At 39.3% G+C, this 27,422-nt stretch overlaps 1 protein-coding gene across 1 annotated transcript; it reads left to right on the top strand.

The window, feature by feature from the left end:
• The first annotated feature begins 1,791 nt into the window (after positions 1 to 1,791).
• LOC149532458 (plant/protein) lies at positions 1,792 to 27,124 on the top strand. Its single transcript, XM_089805508.1, has 4 exons — positions 1,792 to 2,285; positions 2,895 to 3,149; positions 3,311 to 3,470; positions 26,787 to 27,124. The coding sequence occupies exons 1-4, from the start codon at positions 1,917 to 1,919 to the stop codon at positions 26,963 to 26,965; spliced, it is 963 nt and encodes a 320-aa protein (XP_089661634.1). The 5' UTR covers positions 1,792 to 1,916; the 3' UTR covers positions 26,966 to 27,124.
• Positions 27,125 to 27,422: the final 298 nt, after the last annotated feature.

Raw genomic sequence — 27,422 nt, 5'->3', positions numbered from 1 at the left:
TATGGTTTAGGTCAATGCACCATAGGTTGTGTGGGAATTATAATAAAGAGAGGAGTTCCCTATCGGCAGGGTATTGAGAGTCTAAAAATAGACTGAGATTCAAAACTTGGGTCTATGGTGTGGAATATTTAAAGGAAGTTGAAGTATGAACTTTCAAACTAAGAAAATGTGATGATGTTGACATAATTGGTTAGAGGAGTTGGGACATTTCATACGTGGAGTAAGGTAGGCAAGGAGTTGGCAAGAGTGTTTGGACCATTGGAAGGTCTTGTGAATGTGAGGGTTGAGTTAATAAATTGATGAACCCTCGATTGTTCCTAGTTTGGGATCCCAAGTAGTGTCTTGGAGAAAGACTTTTAATGTGAGAAGTTGTATCTCACATAACAATTGAAGTTGTTCATCCTCGTTTAATAAGACTTAAGTGGAAACCCACAAAGCTCTACATCACAAGGTTCTTCTTATTGTGTATTGGCTCAATTGTAATTGGGTATCACAAAAGGACATACATTGTTCATTCAATAGACTTCAACTTTACAAATGCAAAAGAATTAGCATTTGGAACTCTTCAATTACTTCTAATATAACAAATTACAAAGAGATTTGGGTTTTAAAAGCTATTCTACTCCTTGAATGAAAGAGAAGATGAATGTATTTATGAACTCTACTAGACTTAGTTTTGTCATCAACTTCCACCAAGATAGTGCAATCTCCTCAGATACATGACAGATGTTAAAATTATTACTTACTGCACTAAACATCAATAGGATACACATTCGATGGACTATGAAAGACAAACTTGCAATCATCAAATTGCTAGGGTTTGGGTAAAACAATTTCACAAAGATGCATCCAAAATATCTTCTAATCATCTACTCAAGTGCTTCTACTCAACATTAATGAAGTCTTAATCTAAGTGAGAAATTGTAAAATCTTTTCAATACTCCAAGATAATACAAATAATCCACCATGAAAACTGACAATTGATTATGACAACTTTTGGTAGTATTATTGCAACAATCTCTCTAAGTTCATCTCTAGTCTAACTAATCTAATATTCTAGTTGATTTGTTGCCTTATCTTCCCCCAAGGACCCCTACTAATTTAAGGGATTCCCACTCACTTGTTACCCTATATCCTCCCATTCATCCTATGTTCAGTCATGACCCTAATGCCAATTATAGTGTTAGGTTGACCCTTTCTCTTCATCAAAATGTTCAAATAAATATAATAGTTAAAGTAAAAATTCTCTACCTTTTCATGTTCATGTATCACAAATAACCATCTTCATAAACATGACATCAGAAACAACAAAATCATCTTGACAACCCATGCCAAATGTATTTTGATCAATCTATAAAAAAAATTATCTACATAAAACATTTGCATTCATTAATATATAAATTTTATATACTTTTCAACATATTATGACTATTGTCACACCCCTTACACCTCATTTTGATACAAGCCCTAGTATATTATTATAATCTCTTAATTTTTTGATTGAAATAAATGTTAAAAAAATGTTCAGCTCAAAATAATAATGAACTTTACCGCCCAAAATCGATATTCCTCGACCGTCTTTGAATTAAACTTGCAGCCCAATCTGCAGGGGAGAATGAAGAAAATATAACTTTACCCAAAATCGGTTTTCCCTGACCGTTTTGAATTAAAACTGGAAAAACGAGTCAACAAGTAAAACATATACTTTTCGTGAACATACTCGAGCACTTGAGAATAAGCGGAACCTTTGGGTCAACAAGAAAACATAATAGTTTCCGTAGAACATAATCAATTCCTTGAAAATCAGGGAAAACCTTGATCAAAAGAAAGATGATGTAATTAACTATTCTATCCAAACAAAATATTTGAACACCTATGAGAAGTGCTCGTGTTGTGGTTGAGCTGTGGCGGAGCTCATGGCTAACACGGTAATCCTGCAAGCATCTCCGAAAGCTCTGATGGGTGTTCAGAAACCTCCGTGTATCAGTCCTTCCAGAGGCACCCATCAGATTCCTCACTTATCCAGCTTCCTAATAAACCAAATTTCCACGAATTGTGTTAAGAAAAGCTTCAATGCCTCTGTAAAAATCAGTTCTAAATGCTGCTCGAAGCCTTTCAATGGAGAATTTGACCAAGCTGAGAAGACCCACATGGAAAAAAATGTAATGCAGAAGGAAGAGGATTCTGAAGGACCAGTAAACAACGAGAATGATGCCGTGCATTGGTCGACGACAGCAGCTTTTTCTGGTGTGGTAGCATTGGTGCCATTTCTGGTTGATTCAGAGGTCAGTCATGCATTCTCCAATTCCATGTTTGATTACTTGGCAAAATTCCATAATATATAGTGGACGTCGAAAATAGATTTTATGGTTCTTGTGGATAAACTTGAACTGACTTGAAGGGAAGACAATATGTTTGAAGTCTTTTAGGTGAAAATGTTCAATCCCCTGTTTGAAGCCTTTGCAAATCCATATTAGTGTCCATCATCAATCATATGCCGTTCTACTAAGCACCCAGAATATCCATGAGGGCATTCTGTCGTACTAAAAAATGTTGGTATTGAGTTATATTCTGTAGTTCGATAAGAATTGGATCTTCAAAATAAAAGGGATTATTTAGTTGGTTGTAGAGTGTCTATGAATGGTATGAACATCAGGAAATTACAGAGGCTTCATGAATTATTTATCAATATCTTGGGGATATTTGGCTTCTCCTTCAACTCTTCTACGAAATTAATATGAAATTTTAGCTTACTTCAAAAAAAAGGTTATGATATTCTAATTAGTTTGCAGTATCTTCAAAATTTATGTTTCCAGTTAAAAATATAGATCAGTATGACCCATGACTTTTATATCAGTGCATTTAGGTGGATGACATAATTTGCGTGGTTGCAGAAAGCTCTTGCGGTAAGTGGTGAATTTGGGATTTTGGAGGGTCGATCTGTAGCTTTGGTCCACCCCATTGCAATGGGTGCTTTGTTTGCTTACACATTGTGGGCTGGCTATCTTGGATGGCAATGGCGAAGAGTTCGAACTATTCAGGACGAAATCAATGATCTGAAGAAACAAGCAAAACCCCAGCCCAAGGAAGAAGGCGCTGCACCTGCTCCCCCTTCACCCATAGATACAAAGATCCAGCAGCTCACTGAGGTTATTTGAGTGTTGAACATAGAAATTTTTTTCCCCAAGATTTATTTCTATTGCTTATTTATAAATGTGTGAGTAGGTGTGTATGTCTTATATGAATCATATCCAAATTGGTGTTTTAAAAGAGTGGAACTGAGTCCTGATTTGTCTTAATCAATTTGCAGGAGAGGAAACAGCTATTGAAGGGCTCATTCAGAGATAGGCATTTTAATGCTGGCTCAATTCTGCTGGGATTTGGAGTTTTGGAGGCAGTCGGTGGAGGTATCAACACATGGATGCGAACTGGAAAGCTTTTTCCAGGACCTCACTTATTTGCAGGAACAGGTATATTTATTTTTGTGACATGAATCCAGCATGTCAAAATCTACTGTGAAGTGAAATTTGAGATGTCAAACAATGCTTTATTTATTAGAGTTTTCTGGCTGACTTGAACACAAGGAGATCACCAATAGAGAGCAAGACAAGGGTGAGTGGGAAAGAAAGTCTATGTTATCCACACTGAATGAATTCACCAATTTTACAATCAAATAATATAAGCAATCTGTTAGTGATCAAATTGTCACTTGCACATCCTCAAAGGTGAGCCTCTTCTTGAGTGTCAGGTGTTTCAAACTCAGGGCATAACTTCCAGCCTTATGATCAGGAAGGGAAAACGTTGGATCGATTATTTAGGTGGGTAAAACTTCCTTCACTTTTCCCTTTCCTGAACCAAGAAGCGGGGAGGGGGTTCCCTAAGGTGTACAATAGATATCATTATAGGGACTAAACTCATTGTAAGAATCTGCCTTAGGGCAGAATTCACCCAAGATCAAAGAACTCAAAACACAAGCACAAATTAGACCAAAGTATGATTAGAATAACTGTATAGTATTCAATACAATATACAAGTACACTAGGAGTGCCTGAATATAAAGGTCTCTAAGATGCATCTAGAATGCCTCAGAATCAGCATCATGATAAGTCCTACAACCAGGCATATGTCCACCAGATATGAGTTATCCTCCATTAAGCATGGAAGTAAGTGCGATGATGAGAGGATAAGCTTACAATGGTGTGACATGCAAATCAGTGTTGTAGACAACATGTGCTAAATTAGAAGTGCGAAAAATTGTGTTGTCTACATGAAAACTCAGTGAATGATGCAAACTCCTGTGTTGTAGACACCATGTGCATAATTAGAGTTGCGTACTTCTGTGTTGTCAACATGACAACTCAAAGAGGTGCACAAACTCCTAAGTGTCTCATAAAAGGAAATAATAAAATAATGCAAAATAATAAAATAATGCACTAACCTAAGTAAACTTAAGTGTAAATAGTAAATACCTATTTACACCAACAACCCCCCTTAAGTGCAACTTAGGGGAATGCACTTAAGCTCACTAATGCATAATGGGTCCCGGGTACAAGGCCATGTTAGGTACCCATGTACAAAAGCAATGCTAAGAATGATGCAATGCAATCTCTCATAAAGCGAAGGAGGGAAAACCTCATGGAAAAAACCCTCCTCCAAAAAGAGAGATAAGTACAATAGAGAAGAAGAGAGAGAAGAAGACTTCATAAGAGGAAAAAATCCCTCCCATAAGAAGAAGAAGAGAGAACTCAAGGGACTCCCCTTTCTACAACATCTTGCACCCACAAGAGATCTCGCAAATGAGTATACTTGACCTCGGTGAAGGGTTTGGTGAAGATATCAGCGAACTGCTCTGCTGTAGGACAGTCTTGTAGTGTAATGATCTGCTCATGTATAAGCTCTTTGATATAGTGCATATGAACCTCAATGTGCTTTGTTCGCTGATGCTGAGTTGGATGCTTAGAGATTTCAATGGCACTCTGATTGTCACAATGAATAACTGTAGGCTTAGGTACATCAAATCCAAACTCCTCCAAGATGTGCTATAACCAAAGAGCTTCTGTAGCTGCATTGACAGCTCCTCGATACTCAACCTCTGTGGAAGAAAGAGCAACATTGTTCAGCTTCTTACTTTGCCAACAAATAGGGCCTAGACCAAGGTGAGAGATGTACCCTGAAGTGGACTTGCGAGAATCTAAGTCCCCTGCATAGTCTGAGTTTGTGTATCCAATCAACTGAAGCCTTGTACCTGCTGCACAATGTATCCCATGTGTATGTGTACCCTTGATGTAGTGCAAAATGCGCTTGGCAGCCTTCCAATGAAGCTCATGAGGTTTTTGCATAAAACGTGAAACCATGCCAATTGCAAAAGCAATATCAGGGCGTGTATGTGTCAAGTAGATAAGGCTCCCAACTAACTGTCTGTATAATGTCACATCAACAAGTGGAGTGGTACACTTTGCTTCTAGCTTGACACCTGATAGGAATGGAGTAGGAGCAAGCTTGTAGTCACTCGTGAAATCGAGAAAGAAAGTCAAGAGCATACTTGGGTTGTGAAAGTGTAATCCCTGCTGAAGACTATGTGATCTCAATGCCAAGGAAGTAATGTAGCAAACCCAAGTCTGTCATGGCAAATTTGTCCTGTAGAGAGGTCTTGACACTGGCAATGATGGATGAAGTGCTCCCTGTAATGATTAAGTCATCAATATAAAGCACTAATATCAAGTGAGAGTCATCTTTCTGAAGAATGTAAACATTTGAATCAGAGTGACATCTGGTGAAACCTGCTGAGAGGAAGGAATCCATTTTGGCATACCAAGCCCGAGGAGCCTGCTTTAGACCATAAATAGACTTCTTCAATCTGCAAACCATAGTAGAATCCTGTACGAACCCCTGTGGCTGCTCCATATAAATTTTCTCATGAAGGTCACCATTCAAAAAAGTGCTCTTAACATCCATCTGGTGTACAACCCAACCTTGAGCTGTAGCAATTGCTAATGTCAGGCAAATGGAGTTCATCTTGGTGCAAAAGTCTCTGTATAGTCAATACCTGGAACCTGTTAGAAACCTTTGGCAACTAGTCTAGCCTTATGCTTATTCACACTTCCATCCGCTGCAAATTTGGTTTGATAGATCCACTTACATTGAACCACTTTTTTTCCCTTAGGAAGGGGAACTAAGTCCCATGTGTTATTGTTCATCAATGAATTATATTCTTCCTCCATAGCCTTATCCCATTCTGGAATCCCTGATGCTTCCTTAAAAGACTGTGGATCTGAAGCAATGGCTATATATGCTTGTGGAAATGACTTGTGCTGTGACCTAGTCCTCCGAGTGTTTGAAGGATTTCCTTCTAATGAACCTGCTACATCAAGAGTTTGTTGTGCCTATTTACCGTACAGGTAAAGAAGTCAACACATACAGACAATAATAGCAGAATAGTAGAATAATATTCGCAATAGTAGATGAATGATGATTTACAATGATCCCAGACGGGATATAAATACTACCGCCGAATCTTCCTGAAGGAGTCCGTCGGCCACAATTATTTTATCCGCTACAAACTATTTACTGTCGGACCGTCGGCTACAGAATACAGAAACACTGCCGCACCGTCGGCTACAGAAACACCACTGAACTGTCAGCTACAGAAACATCGCCGGACCGTCGGCTACAGAAACACTGCTGGACCGTCGGCTACAGAAACACCGCCGGACCGTCGGCTATAGAAACACTGTCGGACCGTCAGCTACAGAAACACTGCCGGACCGTCGGCTACAGAAACACTGCTGGACCGTTGGCTACAGAAACATCGCCGGACCGTCAGCTACAAAATACCGCCGGAACCATCCAGTCGGCTGACACCATCCCCCCCAAAAAGAAAAGTCGTCTCCTGACGACTGACAAAATATCTGAGACAAATTAACAAAATACATTAACAAAGTGACTACAACAAGAGAAATCTGCTTCTGTCACATCACTTCCACATTCATCCCGTTACATCTGTAGCCTCTGCTAACACAATACTGTCTCCTCAAGCTGACCTTGATAGCCACCTGTGCTGCTTTCTCTGTTTTCAATTCCTCGGTACCCTAAGCCAAGTGTCGCTGCACTGCTTCCAACTGGATGATCAGCTCCTCCCGAGCTCTCTACGCATCCACCAAGACAGCCTTACAGCCAACACCTGCTCCCACTGCCTCTGGTACACAGAAAGTCCATGCCTGCAGCAGCTTCAACTCTTCTCAACTGGTTAGATTCCCACGACTGATATCCGCCACGACGGGGTCGAGGGGCAGCGCCCTCGCGGAGGGGCGCCGCCAAGACCAAATTAGCACTTCGAAACCCACACAAAAATGCACGGAACACACCATTTCTGTCATTATCTGCCGATTCTGCACTCTTTCTAGCAACCACGGATGTGTCCCCTTCCCTTTGGCATCATCTGTCACTCATTCTGAACAACTTGATTTTGTCGTCATTTTTTTTTTTTTTTTTTAATTAATTTTTTAATTATAGTTTTGCCTCCTCCGCCCATTACAGAAGGTCTCACCCCGCGAGGGAGGAAAAGAATATGCAATAGAGTGAAAACGGAGCAGCAAGTGGTAGCGGGAACTATGCATCAAGGAACTGCAGGATTTCCAACCTTGCCGATCAGCTTCCTCGGTGTTATGGGAAAAGAAAAATGTCGCAAAGCCAAACCCGCGGCCAGGAAAGGAACTCCGCAGCTTAAGCTGCTTCCGCGAACAGAGTCTTTGATCTGAAAAATGGATCTAGACTATTTGCAGTATTGAATGCTTAAATAAAATCAAATTAGCGGAAGTCTTAATGCATTTATACATAAATGAAATTATGCATCAAAACTTAAGGTGAGAAACAGAATTGAGAGAGAAGAAGATAAGAAGATGCAAACAGAGTTTGATTTCGGAGTTCGTCACAAACGTGACTACGTCTCCGGGTCCGCTCCAATAGAGTGAGACCGATCCGTTTATTCTCCAAAATCAATTACAAATGCACCAAGTCCATTCCTTCGAGCACTTCAGTAGAAACAAAACTCCGATGTACAAGAATGGCTCAAAATCTCCTTACAACACCTCTCTATTCTCTCAAAATTTCACTAAGACCAATTTCTCTATAAGTCTCCTTCAAGAATTACAATAATTCTCCAACTTTTTCTCTTCTTCCCTTTCAAATACAAAATCACCTCCTTTTATACATAATTTTGACCCAAAAATGGCTTAAAACCATATAACCAACATAATAATTACATAGCCCCATTTTAAAACAAAATAACCCATTTTGGCTTTTATAATTATAAGCCTTACAAATAAAACTAACCCCAAAACCATGAAATCCCTATTTAAAACAAATAATCCCCTCAATATCCCTTTTAAAAAAATTAAATTAATTTTCCACCATAGAATTTAAGGGGTTTGTTTTAACCCATATCCTTATTTAGTTAGAGACAAGCGGGATTGGGTAAAGGTTAACTAAAGCCGCTACAAATATAAAACAAAACGCCATTTATAGTACAATGGTCATGCGAATTTGTAGGAGGCGGTCGGTTAAGAGTTCAACCCCCACCGACGACCTTTTTGAATGTTATAGCGGTTTTATTTATTTTGATTTTAAAAAGATTTGCTACTACTTTTAGCAAATGCATTGGAGGGCGCAGCGGCTAAATAGGAGGAGTTGCTTGAAAAAGGTTATGAGTTCGAATCTCATAATCAAATATTTTGGCGCCCAATTTTCAAAATGCCATGTCACCATGTTGACATCATGATGATGTCACTATTTTAAAAAAATTTGCCTCCAACTTCAAAGAAGCATAACTTCCACATATGAAGTCCGTTTTCGATGAAACCAACGCTGTTGGGAAACTCTCGACAAGATCTTTGATTTGAAACCCATTGTTGACCACTTTCAAGATGGTCCAATTTTTTCCCTTATCTAGCCCTCTGGTCTACCTATTGACCAAAACTTTGACTGAGCGTAACTTCTTCATTCGGACTCCGTTTTTGTCCATTCAAGTTGCATTGGAATCAAGACACTGAGATCTTTCTGATGGTGCAAATTCTGGAGAGAAATAAAACACTTCAATTTTCACTGAAAATATCCACCGGATCAGTCTTTCACATCCGTGCAAACTAAACTTCATTCTCCTCCTGTTTTGCCTTCATTTTATTCACGTGCTACATTCCGAACTCCGTGGACAAGGAAATTTGAAGCCCGCGGGACTTTTGTCCACCCGTGGACAGACTCTGCCCGCAGGGCTTTTGTCCACCCGCGGATAGACTCTGCCCGCAGGGTCCAATTTTTTTTTTTTTTAATATATTTTTTTTCTTTTTTTTTTTTTTTTTTTTTTCAATTTTACTTTTTTTTTTTTTTTTCTACACATCAAATGACAGAGGTACCTCCATTTTGCCTCCAGGCGTCATCATTCTGCAACAACAACGGAGTCAGCTGACCATCTTGTGACAGCGATGGAGTCTTCCTAGCACCATATATTTTGAATTCATATGGTCCAACCCAACTGCCCTTAAACTTTTTCACTTTGATTTCATTTTGACTGTCGTACGCCTTACATTTGTTCTGTGCCAACCTCGTCGCCCACTGTGCCTGCGGTCGTCGCGCAGCTGGATTATTTCCTTGCTGTCGGTGCCCTTCCACTAATTTTATGCTGCAGTGTGACCTTTTCTTTCCGTGCGGTCTATTCACCATGTACCGGACAGTGGAATCTTTCGTTTTTTTGTGTTCAAACTGTATGTTCTTCCCCTCAACTTCAGCCATAGCAGCTTTTCCTTCTTCCGCTTCCTTGCATTCCTGCAGACATTCATTTTCCTCCTTTTTCTCATCTTCGTCAACCCTTAGCATATTGCAACTCGGAAAGAGTTCGTAGTCTTCTATCTGCCAGTGGTAAAGGCCATTCACTGAGTCCAGGTCGTCGTCATTCGATCCTCCGTCAAGTCTCAATACTCCTTCTTCATCCGATTCCATTCTCCTCTTCCCTTCGTCATCACTCTCGCCTTCACTGTCAGAATCTGACAATGCTGTCTCCTCGCCAACCATTTGCGTGTGCAGGTCAATTATGAATCTTTTGCCTCCACGCTCCATTGATAGGGTATTGCGTTTCCAATCATGTTTTACTTTTGCTTGCACCAATCAATCCCGTCCCAGAATAGCATCATAGCCTTTTCTTTTTAATGGAATGACCACAAAATCCAACAAAAATGGTTGCGTACCAATTGTTACCGGTTGCGCTTTCAGAATTCCCAACAGTTTGATTCCATGTTGGTCTGCTGTGAGCAACTGAAATGTAGGTGGCCACAGCGTCAGCTTTCCCAACTTCTTCCAAGTATCCTCCGGTAAGACATTCACGCCGGACCCTCCGTCAACAATTCTCTGTCAAAACATTTCCCAAAATCCCCATCTCAACGATCGCCGGATGCCGTCCGGAGGTGAGTGCCAACAGCATTGGGTCTGTTGTCATTACTTCCCTACTATTCCTTCCTATGTCCTCCGGTGCTTTCGAAAACGGTGTATGATTCAGAATAGCCGTCCGTAACTGGGGCATTGTGAGAAGGAGGTCACTTATCTTGACCGGTATCTCCGTTTGTAAGATCTGTCGTACAATGCTTTATTCTGCGAAGTTCTTTGCCAAGGTGCCGGTGATGTCCTTCAACTGAGATGTTTCCGCCGACGGTGCCTTTGCAATGTCCGCCTGCACTTCCCCCACTTTTCTCTTTTCCTCTGCTTGCCTTCGTGTAATTGCCAGAACCTCCTCTACATCTGTGCCGACAGTGATCAAGTTTACTCCAGCCTTTGGACACTTGGAATCTTCGTGATCGCCGGGTCCGCACCATCTGCATAATAATTTTGGTGTGTTTGCCGCTGTACAATCCCGCGCAAAATGACCCCACAAATTACATGCCCAGCATTGAACGATTGGCCATCCGTTTGCATCATATTGAGTTCGACTTCGGCTCCCATTATTATTGTTATTGGTTGCATTGTTGTTATTTTGCCCTCTGCTATTATTCCTGTATCCTCCAGATGTAGCACCGGCAGTATTCATGTTTCCGCTACTACCCGACGGGAAAGCCTCCTATGTGAGAAACACCTGCGGAGATCCTCTTGTCTTCATGTTAAAGGGACAGTCTTTTGTTGAATGGCCCATGATCTGACAGATGTCACAAAATTGGTTCTTCGGACATGATCCTTTAGTATGACCGTTGGTCTTACATTCTGTGCACCATAATTCACTACCTTTTGGCTCTTTCTGCATATTTTTAAATTCCTTCATCATTCGAACCATATCCTTCTGTAAGGCACGAACCTTTTTGCTACTACCTTCGTCGTCGCTGCTATCATCTCCAGCAGATTTGTCATCATCAGAGTCAGAGGAGCTAGTTTTCTTCTTCTTTGTCTTCTGCGCACTTTCAAGGTCCAGTGCTCTGTTATAAGCATTGGCATATGATGACGGTGGCACGATTTTCATTTTCCTCCGCAACTTCGAGCGTAGGCCATCCACAAACCATCTTTTCTGCAATCCGTCTGCTGGCTTGCTTTCCATTTTGTTTACTAAGTCTTTTAATCTCCTGGCATAGACGCGGACAGTTTCGTGCTTCCCTTGCTTGGTATTGAAAATTTCCGCTACGATTTCATTATCATCCCGTAAGAGTTTAAATTCTGCCAAGAACTCCTTTTTAATGTTATCCCATGTATTCAGCTTCTGCGGATCCATATCCGAAAACTAATCAATCGCGACACCCCGTAGGGTTGCCGGAAATTGCCTAGCCCATTCGTCGGCATCTGTGATTCCATTTGCCCGCCAGATCGTCTCACATGTCTTACAATGTCGGAGGGGGTCGACTGTACCATCGCCTTCAAATTTCGGTAATTTTTCTTTGGGTCCCGCCATAACTCTGGAGGGCTGCACTCCTACAGTGGTCGGCACTCCCACACTGGCAGTCTGGACTCCCACACCGACAGTCTGTACTCCCACACCGGCGGACTAGTCTTCCACACTGGAAGTTTGCACTCCCACACCGGCGGTCTGCACTCCTACACCGGAGGTGTCGACAGCTGCGAACCTTGGTGAAGACGAAGGATCCTCCAAAATTGTTTCCCGCGGAAGTCTATCCTGGACGAAGAGGTCACTCCACGCTCGTGCTTTGTCGGCACTGCGAGCCGTGCGAGTTGATGCTCTCCCGTCTGAATTTTCTTCCCTCGGCGAACACAAATTCAAGAACTCCTCCCGTGCTTCTTCCACCAATTCCACCCGCTGCCAAGTCTCCTCCAACAATTCCTCCGCACTTCGGTTTCCGTCAGAAATCTTCTGGAATCTCCGTCGGCGTTCGGCTTGCTGTGCCAGAATTAAATTCTCTTGCGCAATACGGATGCCATCTTTTTCCTTCGTTTTATTCCAATCCTTGTTAAGCTGATTTGACATTAATCTTCATTCCTCCCACCTTCCATATTCATAAGGCAACGGCGCCAAATGTTTACCGTACAGGTAAAGAAGTCAACACATACAGACAATAATAGCAGAATAGCAGAATAATATTCGCAATAGTAGATGAATGATGATTTACAATGATCCCAGATGGGATATAAATACTACCGCCGAACCTTCCCGAAGGAGTCCGTCGGCCACAATTATTTTATCCACTACAAACTATTTACCGTCGGACCGTCAGCTACAGAATACAGAAACACCACCGGACCGTCGGCTACAGAAACACCACCGGACCGTCGGCTAGAGAAACATCGCCGAACCGTTGGCTACAGAAACACTGCCGGACCGTCGGCTACAAAAACATCGCTGGACCGTCGGCTACAGAAACACTGTCGGACCGTCTACTACAGAAACACTGCTGGACCGTTGGCTACAGAAACATCGCCGGACCGTCGGCTACAAAATACCGCCGGAACCATCCAGTCGGCTGACAGTGCCCAACGAGGTTTAGTGGAAGAGGAAGAAAGAGGAATGTCCTCAACTGTTTGTTGACCTGCGAAGGTGGTGTCCTAAGAGTCAAAGTTGGAGGAATCTCATCTTCCAAGTCATTGTCATCACTATGATCACTGCCCACGAAGGAGGAAGGAGGATTTGAAGAAGCCAAGCTTGGACATGTCTCTTCAAATTGAACACTCCTCTCATAAAAGATTTCATGCGCCTCTAGATCCATTAGTTTGTATGCCTTGAGATGATCAGGATATCCAACAAATATGCATGGTTTGCTTTGTGGTTCTAATGCCTTTCGCTTTTGTGGAGGTATCCTTGCCCATGCTGGACAACCAAAACTTTGAAGTGCTTAACACTTGGTTTTCTGCCACACCATGCCTCAAAAGGTGTTATTCCATCTAAGGCCTTATGCAGACTTCTATTTTGGATGTAGTTGGCACAGCACATGGCTTCAGCCCAAAACACTTGATCAAGAGACGTGTTGCAGCATACAAGTGGTCATTTTCTTAAGGGTTCTATTCTTTCTTTCAGCTACACCATTCTGCAGTGGCGTGTATGCAACTGAATGTTGAAGATCTATCCCCTCATGTGTACAAAAGTGTAAGTCTGGAGTTGACATATTCTCTGCCATTATCTGTCCTTAGGATCTTGATAGCTTTCCAGATTTTTTCTCATCTTGAGCTTTGAATGTGATAAAGTTGTCAAAGACTTCACTCTTATGGGCTAGGAAAAAAACCTGTGTACCTTGTAAAGTCATCAATAAATGTGACAGTATAGCAGGCCTTACCAAAGGATGGTATTGGAAGGGGGCCAGCTACATCACTATGAACCAATTCTAGAACAGTAGTTGCCTTCCAAGACTTCCCCTTGTCACATTCTTTTCGGGATGTTTACCTACTTCACAACCTGGACATACACCCTCTGCAAACTTGACTTGAGGTAGACCAATGACCATTTCCTTGCTGGTAAGTTGCTGAAGGTAGCGATAATTAAGGTGTCCAAATCTTTCATGCCATAGTTTACTTTGTGTGTTTGAATGAGTGAACAAGGCAAGAGATGTGGACTTAGGCACAAAATATGAGAAAGAATAAAGTCTAGTCTCATGGTTTGCATTTCCAACCGTCACCATAGAATCATCTTTGACATTTTTCACCACTACTATGTCGGGGAGGAACTCTACTTTGTTGCCACATCCATAATGAGTGATTTGATAGATGGAGAGAAGGTTGGTGCTAAGATTAGGAACATGAAGTACGTCCTTGAAGACGCCATTTTCCAACTCAACATTGCCTTTATCTTCTACTTCAACTTGAGTATCATTGCTCACATAGATGTAAGCTACATTTGATGGTTTCAATGAGGAAAATTGCTCCCTTGAAGCACCCATATGCTGTGTTGCTCCTGAATCAAGAACCCATTCCTCCGCATTGTTTGTACTTGCAACTAAAGCTTGTCCCTTGCCCTTTGAAGTGGATGAAGATCCCTTATCCTTATATGCATTTGGTACATCAATTTTGGGTTTCCTCATAATATTGACCAATTCATCAATTTGCTTATCTTTACACTCATGTTCATCATGCCCATTCCTCTTACAATAGGAACATGCTTTCTTCTCCTTTTTGTTGGAATTGTTCCCCTTTTGATTATTTTTGGAAGAAGATTTTCCTTGTTGTGAAGAAGAATGTTGAGTGGAAGAAGATTGATTTGAGGAAGATTGTTGTTTTGAGGAGGATTGTTGTGTGTTGTATTGTGGCTTAGCCTTCCATTGCTCCTGCTTCTTGTTGGAGTTTTTACCACTTGAATTACCTTCATTTGCTACCAAGGCTTTGTTTTTGGAAGAATTAAGAATTCCCATACCCACTAGATTGTCATGTTCTAAGATCAACATTTTTGAGAATTTCTCGAATGAAGGCTTTACATAGGCACTACCCATTGTCAATTTGTGTGTACTAAAGCTAGAAACAAAAGGAACATGTTCAGCTGGAAGATGAGTCGTGATGTGTTTGATCATCTTTCCATCCTTGATGGGTTCACCACAATCCTTCAGCTGTGTCCTATACATTTCTACTTGGGTAAGATAGTCCTTGATGGTGTCGAAATTTCTAGGATCCAACTTGAGAAGTTTATCCTCTATGGTGTAAGCCATATCTTCATCTACTGTCCCATACAAAGCTTCAAGTTTAGCCCAAACCTCTATTGGATCTGTAAGCTTCCTCATGTGAAATTTGACAAGATCAAAGATGTTTTTCAACAAGGTTCCTAGGGCCATTTCTCGTTTGGATTCTCAGTCTTCCTTCCGAGCTTTATCAACATCAGCAGGAGGTTTCTTTGCAGCACCAGTGACATAACGCAATAAACCTTTTTCTACCAATGGCTCTTTAATGTTTTCTTTCCAAGTAGCATAATTATGTGGAGTTAACTTTGAAAAAAAACCCATGATGCAAGAACACAAGATCAAGAAGACACAGTACATAGTACACATCCCCCCTTTTCACTCAATTAAAACATCCCCCCCCCCAAATAAATAATTTTGGCACTTTATATATAGTGCGTTTACAATGGGTCACTTGCCAAAATGGACAAAGTGGGCTTTCTGATTGTGCTGATTACAACCTTTGTATAGAGTACAAATCTGAACCTTTACAATGTAGCTCAAAAATACAACAATTGTGAAGCAATACAATGCAAAATAGGACCTATCTCTAAAAGTGGTATTTTTGTCCAAATAAGACTACAATCTGATTGTAGATCTGAAAACTAGATGAAAAAATATACATTTTCAAAAAAAAACGGAACCTGAAAGGGAGTCCAGATGAGCCCGTACGATGCATTTGAAGTTGCAAAAAACAGGATTAGGCAGGTATAGTCGCCAAAAAATGCTTATACTGATAAATCCATGCACTAAAACCAGAAAACAGTGACACCACTACAAAATTCAGGAAATTTTACCCAAAATCAAAAAAAATTGCACCTGATCTGGAGTCCAGATGATTGAGTTATGGCCGTTTGAAGTTGGGCTGCCAAATCAAAACTGCATCTGAAGAGAGGTCTGCAGAGGAAAACACTGTGTTAAATTTGACATTCAAATGACCGTCGCAACAATACAAAAATGCCTTGGTCTGACAGTCAAATGGCTATCAATTTTAGCATAGTAGTTTGCTAATGTCAGCATTTGTGCAAGCCCTTGCTGACCTATTGATGATGCCACCCGTACGGTTGCTGACGTGGCATGTATGGATTGTACAAAAATTCCAATGTGTCAGATGACGTGGCTGCTGACTATATTATACACGTGGCGTATGGCAAATGAGTTAGCAATCTGACATGGCTGGCTGACGTGTACTGCTCGGTGTACGGTGACGACGTGTCCACGGGTGAGGTGGCTCTGTCATCTTGTCTGTGTGGACGAATTGGCTACAGCCACGTGTCACAGGCAGGGTCTATCCACGTGGCTCATGAATGTTGCCGCGGCAATTAGAATCGTGCCACATGGAGGTAGGTTTACAGAGCTGCATGGTTAGAGAACGCCATGCAAACGGACGTCGGAATCAAAAAAGCGGTCTCGGGGTTTGAATTAACGGCGCCCGAAGGTTGAGCACAGCGGCCGCTAGGAATGTTTTTTTCGGTGGGCAGCTTTGAAAAAACTACAGGTGGGCTGAATGTTTTAGTCCCACATTCCTTGGAATGGGGAAGGCGGACTTCCATATAAGCAAAGGGCCGCTATTTTAAAATAAAACAAGCGCAAGCAACGGTTGCAAGTGTGAGCCGCCAGTTTGTGGTTGTGCCTTTGGTGGATTTGATCGAAATATTGATGAGAATATTCTGTGCACTGTTATATGTTCGCTTGTGTGATTAAACCTGCGAATAATAGAATTATACTTGTAGAATAATACCTGTGGACTGTGGAATATTCCGCACTGCTTAGGGCCGAGGTGTGATTGCCTGGTGCCTGGGCAAAAAAATAAATTTCTCTGCCTAGGTGCCTAAAATCGAAAAAAATAATTCTGAAAAAGCAAAAAAATGCAAAATTAATGGATTCGAAAATCAATTAATCAAATTGAAAAAGGACCATACCCAAATTTGCAAATCGAACCTTCGGGTTCCGATTTGCAAAAATTTTTTGCCTCCCGGTTGACTATGGCCTAAAATAGGCAAATTTATAGTCAATCTTCACCGAATCATCTCTCCAAACGCAATGGTGAGGTCCACTTCGGCTCTAGATGCTCCCAATTGCCGCTGATGCCCCGGATCTGAATCGGTTCTCTTAGTGAAATGAAGCAATGAGGTCTGTAATGGCTATGTGATGAGTATCTCCCTCTGCTCTAATACCATGTAAGAATCCACCTTAGGGCAAAATTCACCCAAGACCAAGCAACTCAAAACACAAACACAAATTAGACCAGAGTATGATCAGAATAACTATATAGTATTCAATACAATGTACAAGTACACTAGGAGTGCCTGAATATAAAGGCCTCTGAGATGCATCTAGAATGCCTCGGAATCAACATCATGATAAGTCCTCCAACCAAGCACATGTCCACTAGATATGGGTTATCCTCCATTAAGCACAAAAGTAAGTGCGATGATGAGAGGATAAGCCTACAATGGTGTGACACGCAAATTAGTGTTGTAGACGTGCTAAATTAGGAGTGCGAAAAATTGTGTTGTCTACATGACAACTCAGTGAATGATACGAACTCCTATGTTGTAGACACCGTGTGCATAATTAGAGTTGCGTACTTCTGTGTTGTCAACATGACAACTGAAAGAGGTGTGCAAACTCCTAAGTGTCTCATAAAAGGAAATAATAAAATAATGCACTAACCTAAGTAAACTTAAGTAAAGTGTAAATAGTAAATACCTATTTACACCAACACTCATAACTGGACAAACCATACCCATTAGATAGTGCACCTCTATCTTAGTTCTCACCTCGTGCCTTTATGCTAGTTTGGTGAGTTCGTTAAACGATAATTGAGCAAATGGGTTTCCACACTAACTATTTGAAATGCCTTTCAAGATTGTCCCCTAGTGCTGTTTCATGCATTCAAATGTTTCTGAGAGCGAAATTTTTTAAAACAAAGTAAAAAAGTTTTAGAATGAATTGCTTTGAATGTGTTGAGATTATGGGGAGGTGGAGCTAGTGGCAGACCAATGCCTATATCTAGTTGGGCAACTATATTATTGAATTCATACAAAGACATGTAACAACTATGATCAATAGTGGCACCTTAATGAAGATTGCACAAAAGATTATGATTTTCATAATGCACAAGTAAGCTAGTTTCTCTTTTATACATTAGAAAAGATAACAAATATTTGTAGAATATTAGATGACTATACATTGTAACCCTTGAATAAACTCATAGATTGCTTTTATTGCTTTGAAAAATACTCCACACAAGTTCTACTAATTTTTTTAGTCTACTGGCTGGCTAACTAATCAGATGCACATCTAGAAATGCATGCCATGCACAAGGAAACACTTAGCTAAGGTTGAGTCTACCTTATCACTCACTTTTAAAAGATTACAAAAAGTGATTTCAAATTTGAGACGAATCTAGATCCTTACAATATAATATAGTTATACCTAGAGTTGGGAAAACCTATAGTTTCTACTAAGCCGATTCTTTCTACTACAAGGTTCCTTAGTTTTTCCTTTTTTTCATCCTCCAAGAAGGCCTGAAGGCCTGAATTTAATTTGCAAGTCCTTTGATAGGTACCTTTTGGATGACATCTATATCCCTTGGGGGTCACTTTCCTTTATGCATGCTACAAACTGAGATTGAAAGTACTTGTAAGACGTGGAGAATGTTCTTCCTTGTCCTGTGAATGGCCAGTTGATTTATGTTGGTTGGGCCCTCAAGTGCAAGGATCTTTTGGTAGATGAAAGGTCATCTACTACATCAACGGTGTTCACAACGTATAGGAGAAGGGGTTGCAACATTTAACCAGACAGCATTTTGCAACTCAAAGCTCAATAAAAATATCCATCTTTAAAATGGTGAAAGCTTTTCACATTCTCTGAACCTGGACAGAGATTCAACATGTTCAAGTACCTCCAACATTTCCAAGGTTTATTTTTTGCCTTTCCTTTGCCTTGTAATAACATGTAGTGTATTCTAAACCCATCGGCTAAATTAAGGAATTGTGGGCTAGCCAACACTAATATTTGCCAGGTCCATTCTCTTCTATTTTTTGCATGTTGGTGTATTTTTTTGGCTTTGAACCTGTTGGTGATTTGATGAGTACATAAACCTATGCACTTGTCAACACCATTGATTGCATGCCACTTTCTTGAACTTGTTGGCCTTTTGAAAGAACTTGAACCTCTTCAACTCCACATTAACCAATTACAAACTCTTAGGATTGGGTGATGTCACCAAGATAGGGGATGTGAAGAAAATAAATGTGAGGATTATGGATAGAAGGAAATGGGGAACTTAGATTAATCAGAAGTAGGGCTCAATGCATGGTAAGAAGAAAAGATTAGGAACCAAACATTTAGCTGTGAGTTTCTCTTGGAGGTTTAGGCTCTAAGGAGAGGACAATTGAAGGAAAAATTGGGTGTTGAGGGTCAAAAGGAACTCAACACTAGGGATCATGATAAGAAGAGAGTCAAGGTATGGGTCTTGAGAGGGACCATTGTAATGTCCCCTTTTTAGCATTCATAGCATGATGTTGTCGTTAGCCTATTTTCCCACGGTCCCGTAGGCTAACCAGGACATTAAAGGGGCTTAGAGGCCATTTGGCCTATATAGTTTCAGTTGTAGGTCTTTTTGAGGGGTTTTGAGGCAACTTTGGGCGTACTTACTATTTATAGTAAGTCATCTTGGACATGGGCAGACATCCAGTGGCAACGGTATGTCGATGGTAATTGTTTAAAAAATTGACAAGAAGACTTGTTTATCATTGATAAGATTTGTTATGCATTGATAAAGCTATTTTATAAAGTTAAATTTAAATATTTAACTTTATTAATGCATAGACTATAGTTTGTGGGAAATATTTAAATTAAAAGAGTCTCCTTTATTTTATAACACATTGGAGACATAAGTTACATAAAGGGAGTTATGTTTTATCCCACATTGAGAAAACGAAGGATGGAGCTCTTGTGAGAACACTATAAAAGAAATGGAAGAGCTTCTTTTATGCATGCTTGGAAATATCAAAAAAATTGGAAAATTTTCTAGAGATTATGTCTCAATAGTTTGAAGGATGGAATCCCTTCAAGCTGGAAATCTTGACACCATTGAAAGATATGGTCTTGAGATTCAACATTGTAGCAGTCCGAAAAAGAAAATACGAAAAAGCAATCCGAAAAAGCAATCCGTAAAAGCAACTCAAAAAGCGGATCCGAAAAAGTAGTCGAAAAAGCAAATCGGAAAAGAAAAGCAGAAGGGGCAGCATTGAAGGAAATTATTACAGCCATCTACAACCAGGTTCTTCTGTTAGTATTGCTTTTTAGGGTGTTATAAGCTTTCAGCTGTAAGTGTGCATTATACCAGCATTATCATTTTGTAATCCATGTAAATGCCAAAGTCTTGGCCATATTTCATGAGCATTGTAATTTTCATTGCAATTAAGAAGATAATAGTTGCTGGTGTCATTTAAGCAATTTAATATCATTATTTATCAGCTAGTTAGTTTGCATACCAACTGTTTGTAAAAATGCCAGTTGTCTGTAGGTGTTCATTTCTTATGCTTGGATCATATATATGCACTAAATATTGTCAAAATTAGTAGCACACTCATGTTAGGTCATTGTGTAGTCCATTGTAGTCTTCTAGCACAAGATTTTCATTGATGCAAATTGTAAAAAAAGTCATTTGAAGCTAGCTGAAATACTATATCAGTCATACGTCCCTTGCATGTGAATTGTTTGATGAAATTCCTTGAGCTTTCATCAGCATTTTTTGAGGGCAGATTTGAGGAGGGTTATTACAGTGGTATCAGAACTTGCCTGCAAAGTGTTTGACGAAATGTCAAACAACTAAAGTATAAAGAATTTTGGTGTTTGAAGGAGTTATAACCTATTGGGGTTATTACAACCATAGACCTTGGAATAAAGAGAATAAGTCTCATAGTTGAGAGTTCAGAGGGATTTGGGCCAAGAGGAGTAGAAATGAAGAATCCATGAGGAATAGATCTGGAGAGGGAGTTGGGACTAAAGAGTGAAGAAGGAACAAAGACAAAGAGTTGGAGTAGAGTGGGGATTAGGTGTGGGAGGGACTAAGAATCATGGGACTGCAGAACAAGGGAGCATGAGGAGCGGTGGACTTGGAACTATGGATTGGTGCCAAAGTTTGGGGTTAACTTTAGAGTCTAACACTTGAGGAAGAAAGGAGAATAGGGTTTGTGTATCTCAGGGTTTAAAAACTATGGGACAGGGAACAAAATGAGGATGGGAAATTCAAGAGGACTTGGCAGGTGAGATTTGGCATTAAACTCCAAGGTTCCTCAGTGACTTCAATATGACCGATAGGGGAGATCATAAAATGAGAGTGAGATTGAGACCTACATGGGGAAAGGGAGCTTTGGGATAAGAAGGGAGAGGGTCAAAATATTGGGCAAATTTGGAAACCAAGGACTTGATTCCAAGGTCCAAGGTCCTTCCATAGGCTTGAGACCTAGCAAGGAGAAAATAAATAAAGTGAGAGGTGAAGAGGTTGGGTTTTTGAGGGAAATGGGAACTAGAGGGAAGGAGTGTAATTTTACAATGAAGGGAAGGAAAGCATGGGGTCGAGGTTTTGGAGGTTGAGGGGAACAAGATACTAGTACCTAGGAAGGTGACCTGCAAAACACTAGCAGAAGAAGAAGCTTAAGGGAAATGGTTAAGGTTTTGAGGTTGGGAATAATGAGGAAATGGTACTTTTGGAAGTGAAACTCCAATAGCCCAAAATGCTTAGGAATTCAAACACAAAATACGCAACATGAATTTTATCTTTGACCAAAGAAAACCACAAAACATGAAAGAACCACTTGAAATTTCTTTGATTGGTTATTAGTGGTGGGTAAGTAGGGCAAGTGCACACCAAGAGACAAAGCCAGTTTTGTAAATTTGTGGCCTTCCAAATTTGGGTACCAACACAATCATCTAAACATGTTGGTACAATCTATTATCTTCTACAAATCGATTTGGCCTCAAGAATGCCTAAGAGTCAGATCATCTCACAAGAAGTTTTCTTTTCTTTTCTTTTTTTAATTTTTAACTTTTCATTTCACAGAAAGTTAAGAATAAAAGCAATAAGAGAGGTACAACTGCTGCTTCCTTTGTTCTCATGGCTTTGTGCCTGATTAATCAGAGGTTGAGTGATTACTTTGTGCTTTTATTTACAATTCATACAACCTGATCCCATAAATTAAAGAAACACCATGTCAAAATTTAAGCTCCATTGAGAATTTGCTGCGTTAAAATATAGTTATACTATTTAAGAATCAAAGTTTCCTTTTTTGCTTCATTGCATTGGTGTGAAACTTTTCTTAGTGATTGAGTTGTGACTAGAGTTTCATTCTGTAAGCGCTGATCATGAAAATCAAAAAGCTTCTATTACATTGCATATTGAAGGATTACCAAACTTATCATTCTTTTGTGACTCATTTAATGCAAGGAGATTACCATTTGAGCAAGGAAAAAATGAATAGGAAAGAAAGACTTGATGCATAAATGCTGAATGGAATACACCAATTTTACAATCTTATAGTAGGAACAACCATTTAAACATATTGGCACACTCTGATATGCACCTTCAGATGATTTGGCCTCAAGAATGTTAATTGTCTCATCTTATAAAAAGTGAGAACACATAAACAACAGAGCTGCTGTTAAATCCATTATCTCCATGGGTTTGTGTCAGATTAATCAGCCTTTGAGGGAATGCTTCTGCAGTTTGCACCACCCAGCCCCATAAATTAACGTAATGTCAGAATTTTACCTTCCATTGAGAATTTTTTACGTTCAAAGGTCTTTTCTGAATCAAATTTTCCCTCCTTGATTCATTGCCTTGGTGGGAACCTTTGCACATGGATTGGGCTATGACTTAATCAAAGTTTGATTATTTTTACTTGGTCTTAAGAATACTTTAATTACATTGATTATTGAAGGATTGTTTAGTCAAATGTGCATGCAAGTCATAAATAATTAGTTCACTTCTGTCACAGAATGAAAGAGAACATGATATACTTAGCACACTGAGGTTTCTGCAGTCGTTTGAATCTGAACATGGGTTTCTAGATTGTTTTGGTGCATAGAATGCTGATTCAACATGAATTAATAATATTATTAATGTTTGAGGTTGCACTCTGCAAATTTGCAAATCATTAGAAGATCGTGATATTTATTTTTGTGATGATAGGTTGTGTATTGCACCATGAGATATCGGAGATTTAGAACAGTTTGAATCAGCAAATGAAATTACTAGTTGTACTACAAAAAATTGCTTTTGTAACCTACTTCCAGAGAATATGATCTCTCAAAACCTCATTTGGCAGTAATTACAGTCCGGAGTTATTTTAGTCAGTGAAATATTGTTTTTTCCATTCTTTGGGTTACTCATGCACTAACCATTTCTGGACCCGTGGGAAACTTGCTTTCCCCCTGCATTTCTCTAGGTACCTTGAGCTCATTTAATTAAAAGTAGAATCTGGAACCGGTGTTTTCTTGCTTGAGTTATGCTGATTATGGATCATGGGTTGTGATCTGAAGTGCTTATGTTTAAAAGTTCATTACCCTCAGTTTTTCCAAAAGCTCTGCAAAACAAATAAATGCTAATTAGTAACAATATTGTACCTTAATGCATTTGTTATCTCTTTTCTTGATGTTTTGCGCAAAATGAAAATTGGAATTATGAGAGTCTTTGAGATCAGTACCTTCCCTTGAGGGGACATCAAATGATACGATTAAAAGGTCAAGGAGAAACCTCAAATCGGACCGTAGCACTTTCAAAATTTAGTGTGGAACTTCAACTATAAGCTTGTTAATATATTCAAGGTCCTATATTACTGAGAAGGAGGGGGCAACAGTAATCCACCAACTTCAAACTCAAATCACAACTTATCTAACTAATTAACCAAAACCAAACTTATCATCTATTCATTCATGCATCCATTCATGTTAACTTGCGAAACTTAATCATAAAGAAACTCATAAAAGCATCCACATAAGTAACACAATAACACATAGACTTTTATAGTGGAAACCCTTGGCCAAAGGGAAAAACCACAACAGGAATCGATACCCACAAGTATTTTGCACTCTTTTTTAAGTGTGCCCAGTTAAGAGCTTAGCCCTGTTAGAAGCTTACAATAATAACTGGTTAAGAACAAATCCTGTTAGGAGTCACCCGGTCAAGGGATTTACCTCTAGCCCTATTAGAACTTTTACTCTATTAGGAGTAACTTTAGGAAATGATTTTCTAACTCAAATTAATGAGCCTCCCGGTCAAAAGAATTAACTTCAGATCCTGCTAAAGATCCTGCTCAGAGCGTTAAAAGTGACCTTGTTAGAGGCTTTTAACTTGTCAACCTATTAGGATTAACTAAGTAGAATGATCTGGAAATAACGCTTCAGAATTGCTTGAACAAATTATTTACAATTCACCATCTGCATCTCCTCACAGACATTCAACTATCAGCTTGATCACACAACCCTTGTCGATCACAACCACTTCCATTGATAACTCCACACCACACTTGCAAGACAACTCTCTGCTATATACATATACTTTTCATCATCAGGTAAGCCTAACCCTAGACGTGTTACCCATGGAAATCAAACACATGGAAATCAAACAACGCTTGACCAAACTGTGTTACACAACCCTAATCCATCATTAGTTGTTACCACACGATCAACATATTCCATCGCGCATCAATCTAACATCACACATCTGCCCTTTTGATTTTTCCAACAAACAAACACAGTTCCAAGAAATTTCATTGCACTCTTCAATGTATAACTGATCCATCAAATCTCTTTTCTTCCACGTCATTGCCACAACATCAATCACAACTCACCAACTCAAAAGATCTACTAGAAACGTCCTACATGTTACCGGTTCAAGATCAAACATAAATATTCAACATGTTCTTTATTTTCCTTGAACTTTGTTCAATCGATCCAAAACAACCAAATCAAACATAACTTTGGCATTGATCCAACAACTTAGTAAACTTCATGAATCCTGGATTTCATCACTTGAGACAACACAAATTGGATAAACCAATTAAATCATTCACTAACTATCATAAACTGACCAACCAATAAGATTGTTTTGCTTCAATCATTCATAACTCACTCAATATTGATGTACAATGCATAAAATTACAAATTTAGCAACTAGGGACATCTCTGAGTCTACCATACCAACAGTGCACACTAACTCATCATACAAATCAACGACACATTCGATTTGTCACCTGCACAGTAAGAGCTTAAATTCCTGATAAACATTTCACACAAACTATCAAGGTGACATCAATGAAAACATAATAACTGATTCAATCATCATCAAACATGTAATTCAAGACATCATCAAACTCTCCTATCAACTCTTGAAGACATCTGCATCAGTTATTCCAACAAAGCTTCGGTATTGGAAAATGCATAAGCATCAAATCTCTACCTTGTACACGTTGAATAAAGAGTTAGCTTATACAAATTACAATTCTTATCTAATATACATTTCTGATCTTAGACCAAGAAGAAATTTAAACTTTAGAATTCCAACAAAAGTCTCTTGTTAGGATTAGATGCTTCTTTTGTTGGAAAATGAGTCATACCTGAACCAAAGATGGACCAGTCACCAAGAGGGTCTGTCGCTCAATGATAGAGCACCCCAGTAGCAAAAGGAAGGTCCTACATTTGACTCTTAACTGATTACGGAAAAGTTAACATGGTATCAGAGCCTAGGTAAACAGAGCTGGGCCATGCTAGAATCCCTAATCACTTTTTTGTGTGGCTCAAGGTAGGGCATTGGAAAATGAGCCATGCCTGAACTGAAGATGGACCAGCCACTACGAGGGCCAGCACCCCAGTAGTAAATGGAAGATCCTAGGTTCAACTCCTAGCTGTTGTAAGAAAAATAACTTCTTTCAATGGTAATTTGTTTTTGTTTGTATAGTTTTATTCTGCTCATTATTAAATTCAAAGTACAATCAGTTAGAATCTAGACTCATTAAAGATGTAGAAAGCAGGGTATCACTTGAAAGCTTAAATTGATATGCAATTGATGGTGAATGTTAAGTTGAAAAAGTTAGTTGCTCTACTTTCCAAATTGCATTCTCAGCCCATCCATTTGAACACAAGCTGTATATCTTTGCATGTATGTAAAGTGTTTAAAGGTGAAATTCACAACTTCATTCTTCAGAATATGAATCCTCGAACCACAAGACCAAGCTGTGTAAGTAAAGAAGTTCCCACTGTTATCAATGATCAATCACACACACTGCGCTACTAATTTGCCATTGAAGTCTATGCTGTAAAGACAAAGATTTGTTGTGACTGGAACTCGTAAAATCGCACTTGTGATGTGGATCCTACAACAGATGACAAAACTAGGTTTTTCACTAACACTCATAAAATCACTAGATCCTTCTTCCCACAAATGGACAACCTACTTACAATATCATACTTCTTATGTCATAGAAATGCATTCCAGTGCAAGCTTTACGTGATAAGAGTTACATCCCATAATGAAATGCTTGCACTCCTTAAGCAACCTGAAGAACGATGTTTGGAACAAAATATTTAACTTGTGTATTGCAGTGCTAGAATAAGTTTTCTTAAGACTGCTGATGCCTGAATTCGTAGCTGTTTTTTTGGCAGGTATTACAGTTTTGTGGGCTTTGGCTGCTGCTCTGGTTCCTGCAATGCAAAAGGGAAATGATGTTGCCAGGAACCTTCACATAGCCTTAAATGCTCTCAATGTTGTACTCTTTATTTGGCAAATACCAACCGGCATTGACATAGTTTTGAAGGTTTTCGAGTTTACAAAATGGCCTTGAAGACGATTGTATAAAAAATGTACATCAAAATCGATTGAACAATTATTACAACATTTATGTTCTTACAGAACATTTCCTCAAACTTTAATAGTTCGGTTTCAGTTTTGAAACTGTAGATTTTTTATTTATTTGTTTTATATAATTCTTTAATTTATTTTATATTGTCTATCACAATAGCTGGCAATTTTGCATCTAATTAGAAGGTAGCTAGACAGTTTTAGCTGGTTTATCAATGTTTCATTATTAGAATAAGACATATGTTTCAGATCAACTTGTTTTTAGCATTTGTAAATAGCTTTGTTTTGTGGGTTTCTTATTTTTATTTTAAATTTAAGAATTTTTTTTCATTATTTCTTTATATATATTTTTAGTTGTTTTTAAAAAAAAATTATTTTAAAATTGAAAAATGATAACATCCACCAATAAAAATAATTAATTCATAATTAATTTTGAATAA

This window comes from Cupressus sempervirens, chromosome 10 (assembly GCF_028749045.1).
Source record: "Cupressus sempervirens isolate cs-2001-9-10 chromosome 10, ASM2874904v1, whole genome shotgun sequence".
NCBI lineage: Eukaryota > Viridiplantae > Streptophyta > Pinopsida > Cupressales > Cupressaceae > Cupressus > Cupressus sempervirens.
This window is presented reverse-complemented; position numbering and strand designations above follow the sequence as displayed.

Bases quoted from the DNA above. Each gene is read 5' to 3' on its own strand.
- LOC149532458 (XM_089805508.1), top strand. From the start codon at position 1,917: ATGGCTAACACGGTAATCCTGCAAGCATCTCCGAAAGCTCTGATGGGT. The intron at 2,286-2,894 runs GTCAGTCATGCA...GCGTGGTTGCAG, and splicing joins CATTTCTGGTTGATTCAGAG to AAAGCTCTTGCGGTAAGTGG. The intron at 3,471-26,786 runs GTATATTTATTT...TTTTTTTGGCAG, and splicing joins TCACTTATTTGCAGGAACAG to GTATTACAGTTTTGTGGGCT.